Below are 10,472 nucleotides of genomic sequence, written 5' to 3' on the forward strand. Positions count from 1 at the left end.
GCGCCTCGTTCCGCCGGTGCCCTCTTTGGGGGCCGCCCCTGCCGTAAATCAGGCAGGCGGTTTGCCGCATCACGGAAGATGGCGGCTGCGGCTGTGAACGGCGCGGCCGGGCTCTCGAGCTCCGGGCCTTCGGCAGCCTCAGGCGTTCTTCAGGCCGCAGCCGGCATGTATGAGCAACTCAAGGGCGAGTGGAACCGTAAAAGCCCCAATCTTAGCAAGTGCGGGGAAGAGTTGGGCCGTCTCAAGGTAGGGGTCGGCGAGCCGAGGAAACCGAGCGTCGGCGGGGGGCGCTGCACCGGGTCTGGACAGAGCCACGTTCAGGGCCGCGGGAGCAGGCCTTGGTGCCCACCGGAGCCAGGCGGGCTGCGAGATCCGATGGGGTAAAAGATCGGAGCAGCCGGGGTGCGAACTCGGGGGGAGGGGCTCCCAGAGAGGGGGAATGGGCCACGTTTGGCCGCGCGGGGCAGGAGGGCAGTGAGGGGAGGACAGAACCGAGTGCGGGGTGAACCCTCGTGCTTGGAGGCCTGACCGGTCCGAATCGCAGGAAGGTGGTGTCGGGGTTTTTCTGTCCAGACCAGGTGGGAAATGAGGACTGACTGTACAGGGCGATGAGAGTAAAGATGGGGTGTCTCGGGGATGTGTGTAGGACCAGGCCACGTTAGGATCTGAGAGATGTGGGCATTTGTGTGTGTGTGGGGGGGTGGAGCAGGACTGAACTTCGGAATACTTTTATAGGTAGAAAACAAAAACCTGGGGCTCAGGGTGCTCCAGGTCAAGGTGTGTTTGGGAGGGAGTGTAAACAACACAGTGGGCTGGACTAAGGTGCTGAGTCTGCCAAAGAATGATGTGTGGGGGACCAGCAGGTGGCGTGCTGGTTAAAGTGCTGGACACAGCCACATGGCCTACCACAGTTCAAGTCCTGGACCTGGTGGCTTGCTTTTTCTCTTTCTCATCAAATTAAAATAAAATGAATGAATAAAAATAAATAAATAGTTCTTTAAAAAAAAAAAAGAAAGAATGATATGTGTAGGGGCTGGCAGGTGGCATGGTGGTTAAGGGTGCTGATTGACCACAGTTCGAGTCCCAGACCTAGCGACTGGCTTTCTCTTGCTTTGTCCCTTTCTGGATAAATTATAAATAAAGTTAAATAAAATAATAATTGTTTAAGAATGATGTGTGGGCTGGGCTGTGCAAAGAGGTTAGTGCCTCTCCCTCCCTGATGTGGATGTTGGGGGTAGCTCAGTTACCCCAACCTAACAAAGTGTGGAAGGTGCTTGTGCCCCCCTATGGTTCCTTTGGCTCAGGCATCGGGTATCTCTGCTGTTTCCCTAGTAGGGCCGTTCATAATTGTAGTAGGAGGTAATTCTAAATGCTTGCTTACTGTGTACTCAAGCCCTGTTCTGCATGCTTTATGAACGCTGAGTCCTTTAATATTTACAAGCAGTTCATGAGTCAAGGATGGCAATTAGCCCCATTTTCCAGGTGAGACAGCCCCAGCCTAGAGAAGGTAAGTAATCTGTATTTGAAATCCCATCTTATTCCTTCCTTCCTTCTCTCTCCTCCCATCAGCTGGTTCTGCTGGAGCTCAACTTTCTGCCAACCACAGGGACCAAGCTGACCAAACAGCAGCTCATTCTGGCCCGTGAGTGTCACTGGGGTTGGTGGGAGGTGATAGACTGAGAGTTCTGGCAGGAATGGCAGCAGAGGTGGTCGGGGAAGGGAACCCAGTCATCTGAGAGCCTGCCCTGTCACCCACAGGTGACATACTGGAGATTGGGGCCCAGTGGAGCATCCTGCGCAAAGACATCCCCTCCTTCGAGCGCTACATGGCCCAGCTCAAATGCTACTACTTTGATTACAAGTGAGGACGGGTCCTGCCCCCGATTTGGGGGGTGGCGGTACATAGAAGCTCTTTTATCTCTGATGCTCCAGCCACTCTGGTCATCTTCCTTCGCCTAGGGAGTCCTGTGCTGCTCAGCTCCATCCCCAGAGGATGCAGGGTCAGGAGGCTGGCCTGGAGGTCCTGAGACTGGTCGTATAATTCAGTCTCTGTAGGCTTCCAACCTGCCTTCCTCTCTCTCTCCCCACACTACATCCCCTCTGCCCAGTATGACCGCCGTCACCTTTCGCTTCTCCTGGCCCCAGCCTGATCCTCTCTGACATACCCCTGTGGCAGCCAGTAGGATTCTTGTGACACTAAGATTTGACCTTTCATCTTCTGCTCAGAACCTGTCATGGCTCTCCACAGCATTTAGACCCAAGCCCAAGTTCTTTCCTGTGCTCTTTAATGCTGTCCCAGCCCTGGCTTCCCTACTCGTGCCTTCCTAGTCCTGACCCTGACACCCCCAGCCTATGCCCTCCCATCTCAACCCTGCCCCTCCCACTGTACTGTGAGCTTCCTAAAGGCAGCACTTGGAACTGTCACTGCTGTATCCCTAGCATTGCTTACCACAGGGCCAGAGCAGGACTCACCAGGTGTGTGTTGAGTATAACTTTGGGTGATACTTACATGGATTAATGATTAAAAATTCAACTTTGGGGCTGGCAAGTGGCATGGTGGTTAAGGTTCTGGACTCCCACAAGTCCTGGACCTGTTGGCTTGCTTTCTCACTTTCCCTTTCTCTCTCTCGGGTGAAATTAAAATAATAATAACAAATAAATAATTATTTTAAAAAAAATTCAACCTTAAGACATATTTGGGTTTGGCATTTGTCACTTCCAAATTGTGTTGTCTTGGGTAAATGACCACCTCTCTTAGTCTCAGTTCTCCCTTAAAAGTGTGTGTGGGTGCCAGCAGGTGATGGGCTGGTTAGGGGCACTGGAGTCCCACATGACCAACTGTGGGTTGAGTCCCAGACCAAGTTAAATAAAATAATTTTTTAAAAAAGTATGTGAGAGGTGTGTGTGTGTGTGTGTGTGTGTGTGTGAGAGAGAGAGAGAGAGAGAGAGAGAGAGAGATTGTTTATAATTTAATCATAGTTAACCATTATGCAGTGTTTATTTGGACCAGGTACTGTTCCAATCACTTGACCGGGATTAAGTCATTTAATTTTATTTATTCCTTGTTCATTTAGCTCATCTCTATGATGGATTATTGTGGTGGTAACCATTTTGCGGTTGGGGAAATTGAAGCTGTGTCTTTTCACTGAAGAGTGAGATTTGCTTGGGTCAATATGACTTAAAATTGACTTCTTTGGGCCTCAGTTTCCTCATTTCAAAGCCCAGGACTTAGAACTCCATCAAGGAGATAATCCTGGGCAGTTATCGGGGTCCTGGAGCCTGGGGTGGGGGCTCGGTAGGTCCCTACATCCTCCTTACTTTGCTTTTCCCTCCTGGGTCTACAGGGAGCAGCTCCCTGAGTCGGCTTACATGCACCAGCTCTTGGGCCTCAACCTTCTCTTCCTGCTGTCCCAGAACCGAGTGGCTGAGTTCCACACAGAGCTGGAGCGCCTGCCTGCCAAGGACATCCAGACCAACGTCTACATCAAGCACCCTGTGTCCCTCGAGCAAGTGAGGCTGCGGAAGGGGAGGGGAAGTCTGGCCAAAGTGGATGGTGTGGGGACAGGCATGAGGGAGGGCTTCTTGGGGGAGTGGTGGGCTTACCCCTTCTTTTAACCCGTGGATTTCCGTTTGTTCTTCTAACACATGTTGGGCCCCAGTTGTGTGCACTGTAGTGGGTTTCAGACTGTGCAGTGAGTCAAACATAAAATCCTGATTTTGGGAGGATAACATTTAAGTCAGGAAACAAACAGTAAATCAGAAGAATAAGTAACCTCCAGAGTGTCAGATTTTAAGTGCTATGGGAAGAAAAATAGAGGAAGGACAGTGCAGTGTCAGGGGTAGAGGTTGTTTTATTTGTTTATTTTTTTGAGAGGTTTTTGCTATAAAGACAAACAGAAAGACAGAGACAGAAAGCCCCCGGGGAGATGGCCATGCCAGAATCCCTTCTCCTCCATCCTCCTTTTGGGATCTTGGGCACGCACGCACACTTGCCCAGCGTGAATTTAAGACAGTGGATCCGGGACTCGAACTGTGGTCGACTACATGGGAGCCCAGCAACATAGTCATTATGCCATCTGCTGGTTCCTGGTTGGGATGGTTTTATAACAGGGCAGTCAGGGAAGGCCTTGGGTAGAATTTGAGAAAGTCTTGAGAAGTATGAGGACCCAAACCACATGGACGTCCGGGGAGGGAGCAGCGAGTCCAAACATCCCGAACTGAAACATGTCTGCCGTGTTTGAAGGATAGCAAGGAAGACTGTGTTTCTGGAACAAGGTGAGCCAGGCAGGGAAAAGGCCCAGGACCTAAGATGAGGACATTGTTCCTGGAGTTGAGGTCTCGGAGGATTGGCTGTGGGGAAAGGATTGGGGAGAGAATTCGTGTAGGCAGCACGGTTCGGGCAAAGGTGTGGGGGTGTGAGCCTGGGTGGGTCAGCTCTGCCTCCCTGCTGTAGGTGAGGTGAGATGTTAGCCCAGGGCAGTCTTGGAGACTGTGTGTGTGTGTGTGTTTACAAGGGGATTTCAAAAATTTCATGGAAAAAAGATATAATTGAAGTACAAGTTTATTTCGATGTTTTGAAATCCATGCATAGTTTCTTCATAATGTGCATTTTCCATAAATTTTTAGAAAACCCAGTCTGCATGGGGAGTGGGTGGCAGTATGGCAGAGGTTGTTCTTGGAGTAGGGATTGTGGGGGTACAGGGGGCTCCGCACCACATCGTCATCTTCCCTTCTTCCCCCTCCCTTGCCTCTGCAGTACCTGATGGAGGGCAGCTACAACAAGGTGTTCCTGGCCAAGGGTAACATCCCTGCGGAGAGCTACACCTTCTTCATCGACATCCTGCTTGATACTATCAGGTGTGTGGGAGACCAGGGCCCTGTGGGGTACAGAAAGAGCTTGGATTCTGGGGTCAGTCAGCCCCTACTTTTTTTTTTTTTTTTTGGAGAGGTTTTTTCGCTATAGGGCGCGTGCGCTCGCCAGACAGACAGAGAGAGACATAGAGACAGAAAGCAAGAAATCACCCCCCAGGGGGGATGGTCACGCCGCAATCCCTTCTCCTCCATTCTCCTCTCGGGATCTTGGGCACGTACGCACACACGCCCGGCGTGAGTTTTAAGTCACCGGGTCCGGGACGCGAACCGCGGTCGACTACGTGGGAGTCCAGCGACATAGCCATTACGCTAACTGCTGGTTCCCAGCCCCTACTTTGAATCTCATTCCGACCACTTGTGATCTGGGTAGGCTGGACACGTTTGTTCTGCCGGCACCTCAGTACTCTTCTACAAACTGGACCTGGTCAGGGGACTATGGGTAACAGCCCTCATCTCTTCCTGGCCTGTTCCCGTGCCATCAAACCTGAGCATAGGCTTGGCACCCAGACAGGACCGTTCTGCCTCTCAGAAGCTCTAGCCCATCTCCTGGCCCACACACTCATCCAGTGAGTGTCACGACCTCACTTCAAGCACCCTGAACTGTTGTACCTTCAGTTCTCTCATCTCTAGAATGGGGCTGCCAGGTCTCAACAGTCCCTCAGATTGCTGCATGCACAGGTGACATCACGAGGTCATATGGGCATGGCATACAAGTCCTCGAGGAGTAAAAGAGTATTGAAGTGGCAAGCACCAGGTTGAAGTGGGTTTCCTATTCCTTGGGTGGCAAAAGTCAGCCTAGAGATAGAACTGGAGTAAGGAGGGGTAAGGGGTAACTTAGTGGGTTTAGGTGTTTTTTTTTTTGTTTTTTTGTTTTTTTTTTAGGTTTTGTCATAGGTGCATGCTCTTGCCAGAGAGAGAGACAGTGAGAGGGAAAGTGAGAAAGTCATCCTTCAGGGAGTATAGTCATGCCACAATCCCTTTTTTTCCTGGGGTTTTGGGCATGTACACACACATGCTTGGCATGATTTTCAAGCCGTCGGGTCCAGGACTCAAACTGTAGTTGGCCATGTGGGAGTCCAGCACTGTCACCACTTTGCCACCTGCTGGTACCTGGGTGATTTTTTTTTTTTTTTTAAAGAGATTTTTGCAGGTCAGCAGTTGGCATAATGGCTATGTCGCTGGACTCCCCTGTAGTCAGCCGTGGTTCAAGTACCGGACCTGGTGGCTTAAACTCACGCTGGACGCATGTGTGTGCGTGCCCGAGATCCTGACAGGAGAATGGAGGAGGGATTGCAGTGTGGCCATCTCCCCTAGGGGTGATCTCACTCCGTCTTGAGTGTTCATGGTGCGGTTGGATGGCTTTCAGGAACCCCACAGGATCTGTGAAGTAGAGTGCAGCACCCTTGTGACAGGGGCATTGTGTGAAGAGATCCGCTCGTGGATCCAAAGCTGTGTTTTAGACAGCTTGAAATCCTTACAGCTGGGAGTGGGATTCAGTTTGGGCCCTGGAATCAGAGCGATGTAGGTGTGGGTTCCCTGTGGCCCTTGTTTGGTGAGCCCTCCTTTCTCTGAGCTTCCATCAGTAAATATGGCAGGTCACATAGGCCAGCTAGCAGTGCCACACCAAGGGCCAGATCACAGGTGCCAGGCTGGGACGACTGCCTGGGAGGGTTTCTGTGCTCAGTAATAAGACCTTCATCATCTTCCCACAGGGATGAGATTGCGGGGTGCATTGAGAAGGCCTATGAAAAAATCCTTTTCACTGAGGCTACCCGGATCCTCTTCTTCAATACACCCAAAAAGATGACGGACTATGCCAAGAAGGTGGCTGGGATTCAGGGCGAAGGGCTGTGGGGTTGGGTGCACTCAACAGCAGTATGGGATGGCCTAGTGGGACACTGCAAAAAGATTGCCCAGGTTTTAATCCAGCTGTGTGACTTCAGGCAAATCACCAAACCTCTCTGAGCACATTTCCCTATCCATAGAATGAGGCAAGATATATATATATATATATTTTTTTTATATATAGAGAGAGGTTTTATAGAGAGTGAGAAAGTGAGAAAGCAAGGTGCCCAGTCCAGGACTCAAACCATGGTTGGCCATGTGGGAGTCCAGCACCCTTAACCACACCACCTGCAGAACCACACCACCTGCAGGCCCCCACCTAATCTTTTTTGGGAGCTATTTCTCTTTTCTATAGAGCGTGTGAGCTCACCATAGAGACAGACAGACAGACAGAAAACAAGAAATCACCCCCCAGGGAGTTGGCCGGTCTGCAGTGCTTTCTCCATTTTCCTCTCAGGATTTTGGGTACACATGCGCCAGGTGTGGGACTTGAAATGTGGTTACGTGGAATCCAGCACCTTAACCACTCCACCACCTGCTGGTCCCAATTCACCTAATCCTTAAAGTAGATGCAAAGAGCTGTGTAATTAGAGTCCCTGTTTAAAACATGGAGAAACTGAGGCACAGAGAGGTGAAGTTACCTGCCTGGATTTTTGTGGGTAGAGTAGGTTGGTGAGGGAAGTAGGCCATGGCATGTGGGTTAAGTGCTGGCCCCATGGGGTGGGGAGGGAAGTCTTTGTGATCATCCTACCCACCTCTCATCCCTCCCTTCCTACAGCGAGGGTGGGTCCTGGGCCCCAGCAACTACTACAGTTTTGCCAGTCAGCAGCAGAAGCCGGAAGACACCACCATCCCCTCCACGGAATTGGCCAAACAGGTCATCGAGTATGCTCGGCAGCTGGAGATGATCGTCTGAGCCCGCTGGGCACTGGGTGGGGCAGGGCGTGCATTATTTAAAACAGTTACAGAGCAGGGTTTCCTCCAATAAAGGTGCATTGATCTCTCTTCCAGGCCCTGTCTTCCCAATTGGGATGGCCGGGAGACAGTTTCTTATCTCGGAAGAACTTTGGGGCCCCTGGAGGTTGGAAGTAACACCCTCTGTCTGGGTCAGTTTCTGTCCAGAAACCATTGTGTGGGGTCTCAGACCCATCCCCACTGGAGAGCACCATTGGCGCTGTGGCCTGTGGTTGGGCCCAGGCAGAGGGACTGTTCCAGCCAGCTGTGAATGGGGTGCTGGGCCAGAGCACCAGGTTTTCTCATTGAAGGGGCTGAAGTTCCCCAGTTTTTTAAAATGTTGCCAATGAATTAAACAATTTTTAAAGTGACATATGAAGTGGAACCCATCTGTGGGCTACCAGTTTGAGCTCTTCGTGGAGTGAAAGTTGTGGGCCCTGCCATGGGCTTGTCCTGTTCTTATCCTTCCTGCACCAGGTGTGACTTAAGGTCTTCCCCAGCCCCTCAGTTCGATTCTTGCCTTAAAGTTCTTGGGAAGGTATTTAAGGCACATAATCCAAATCTAGCTGAGCCATTTGTGGGATATGGATTCTCATCTTCCTGAGTCATTTCCCAACTGTAAAATGAGAATAATCACTTTTTCCAGGGTAGGTTTTGCCACTCTTAGAAGTAGGTTAGCTCAGAAATGGGGCTGATAGTATGAGGGGGAATGAGACCACCTCATCCCGAAGCTGTTCAGGATGTGCTGCTCTCATGGAGACGTCTGTCCTGCTGACCCTTCAACCCCCAGCAAGTGACTGGCAGGCAGCTAGGCACCAGGGTTAGCGCTTTATTGGCATGGTTGAGGGGGAGGGAGGCAGAGGGCATTGGCAGACTGTGTTCAGTTGGAATGGGTGGCCTGCAAGTCGTAGTGCTCCAGCCCAGCTACCAGGGAGCCAGCCATCTTGATAGTGGCCACCCAGGGTGGCTCGCTCAGGTGGTTGGTGGGCGTGTTCAGCCTAGGAGGAGAGTGGGATCAGCAGAGCTTGGCTGTGCAAACAGACCCCTAGCCCTTCTCAGCCTTCATTTCGCCTGCCTGAGTAAGGAAGCTTCTGGAAGCCATGTCCAAAGATCCCAAAGATAGTTTGGGGTAAGGCTATATCCACTTCATCTTTGTAGCAGAGGGTACTGTCATGATAGTTTCCCTGCTGAGCTCCTAAGATGCCCAGTGATTGTCTTAAGGAGCTAAAATCAGATCCTGGTGACCAGATCCAGAGATTGATTATAGGGTGGGGGGTGCAGCATCACCCCGGATGTGGGGACTTGAGGAACCTCTGCAGCAGAAGGGCTGGATTGCCAGTGCCCTCTGGTGGTCAAAGCCTTGGATCCCAGAGTCCGGATGTCAAAGGCTGGCGGGAGGGATCAGATCAGGAGGTCCAAAGCCAGGGCTTCCTTGTGTCCAGGAACGCTGGAGCCCTACATTACCCTCGTTTGGTCCCAGGAAAACTACACCCCTGAGGACATGGTCCCTCACAGTTGCCTATAGACAAGGTCAAGGCTGTGAACAGGGATTGGCCAGTAGTGACCAGCTTCCTTCTCTGATGGCTCCAAAGTGTAACAGGAGGACCTAAGGTTAACCTGGGGGTCTGGATACCAAGGGGATCTCCAGTAGGAGATCAAATCTCTTGCTTCTCAGCTGGATGTAGTCATGTGTAGGGTCAGGTCATTAAAGGGCTGAAAAGGACTCTGCTGGAAGGTCTGGGTTCAGGACTTTCAAGGGGGATGCCCTGCCCTCCCCGCTTCCAGACCGCCGCTCACCAGGCCGACACATTGCGTGGCAGGCGGCGATGGCGCAGTTGGTGGCGGCAGTAACACTTGCAGGGACAGGAGTTAAGCACCTGGAAGGGCGGCCAATGGCGTGTGGCACCGGTGGTAGCAGTACCTGCTGGAAGGGCCCCGTTTCCTCCTCCACCGCTGCTGTCAGTCACAGTATCTGGAGTCCCTTGGCGGGTACTAACTCCAGGTGCACTATCTTCACGGGTCACACCCCTGGCCGCGCGGGGACCCTTGTTCTTCCGTGTGCGGGCTTTGATGGGCGCGGGCGCAGGTGGCGATGGTGCGGCAATGGTGAGAGCTGAAGCTGGAGCCGGGGCTGGAGCCGGGGCTGGGGCTGCAGAATGGGAGTTGGGGTGGGAGCCAAGGCTGACTCCACGTGGCCAGGGCCTGGGGTGGGCGGGAGCACCACCGGTAGCTGCGTTGCCTGGAGTAAGGGCGGCTGCTGCGTGGGCGTGGGCGGCGGCGGCGGTAACTCCTGAGGGCCAGCAGGCTCCGGGCGCACAGGCTCCCCGTTGGTGGGCGCCGGGAAGATGAACATAGGCGGCGCCGCGGGCCTCCGGGGCCCGGGAGCTGGGTGCGGCTGCCCTGGCGGTGGCGGAGGGGAGCCCCAGGGCCCGGAGAGCGCGGCAGCGCGCCGTCGGGGCGCCCCGACGCCTCCGCCAGCCCCGTTGAAGCGGAAGTGGCGTTCAGGGCCATCAGGGGGGCTCACCCAGTCGAATTTGGGCTTTGAGCCTGGTAAGGTGGTATAGGGTGGTGGAGGTGGGGCCCGGGCATGGGATGCAGGCGTCGTGGTGGGACCAGAACACCCTTCGCCGTCTCCGTCACCGCCCTCGGCTTCCTGTGACCCCCGAGGGACCTCTCCCAAGGGGCGAGTGGCGCCAGCAGCCAGGGGCCCCTGCTTTAGGACCTCAGCATAAGAGATGGCACCCGAGGCGGCGAAGAGTCCTCCACCTCCGCCGCCCCCGAGCGAGGCTTTGGCAGCCAGG

The 10,472-nt window shown here is 53.2% G+C and overlaps 2 protein-coding genes across 2 annotated transcripts in view; one reads left to right on the forward strand and one right to left on the reverse strand.

The window, feature by feature from the left end:
* The window catches only part of PSMD8 (proteasome 26S subunit, non-ATPase 8), a 7,980-nt gene extending 258 nt beyond the window's left edge, over positions 1–7,722 (forward strand). Inside the window, exons 2-8 of the mRNA XM_006161752.3 lie at positions 7–246; positions 1,570–1,642; positions 1,759–1,861; positions 3,345–3,510; positions 4,757–4,857; positions 6,585–6,696; positions 7,496–7,722. Coding sequence (XP_006161814.1) covers positions 7–246; positions 1,570–1,642; positions 1,759–1,861; positions 3,345–3,510; positions 4,757–4,857; positions 6,585–6,696; positions 7,496–7,633 — 933 coding nt within the window. The 3' untranslated portion in view covers positions 7,634–7,722. The remainder of the gene's footprint in view (positions 1–6; positions 247–1,569; positions 1,643–1,758; positions 1,862–3,344; positions 3,511–4,756; positions 4,858–6,584; positions 6,697–7,495) is intronic.
* Positions 7,723–8,463: 741 nt separating this feature from the next.
* GGN (gametogenetin) overlaps positions 8,464–10,472 on the reverse strand; it is a 3,641-nt gene continuing 1,632 nt past the window's right edge. Inside the window, 3 exon segments of the mRNA XM_027765606.1 lie at positions 8,464–8,669; positions 9,469–9,814; positions 9,817–10,472. The exon segment at positions 9,817–10,472 is cut by the window's right edge and continues 103 nt beyond it. Coding sequence (XP_027621407.1) covers positions 8,552–8,669; positions 9,469–9,814; positions 9,817–10,472 — 1,120 coding nt within the window. The 3' untranslated portion in view covers positions 8,464–8,551.

This window comes from Tupaia chinensis, unplaced genomic scaffold, assembly GCF_000334495.1.
Source record: "Tupaia chinensis unplaced genomic scaffold, TupChi_1.0 Scaffold138910_1, whole genome shotgun sequence".
NCBI classification, from domain to species: Eukaryota; Metazoa; Chordata; class Mammalia; order Scandentia; family Tupaiidae; genus Tupaia; species Tupaia belangeri.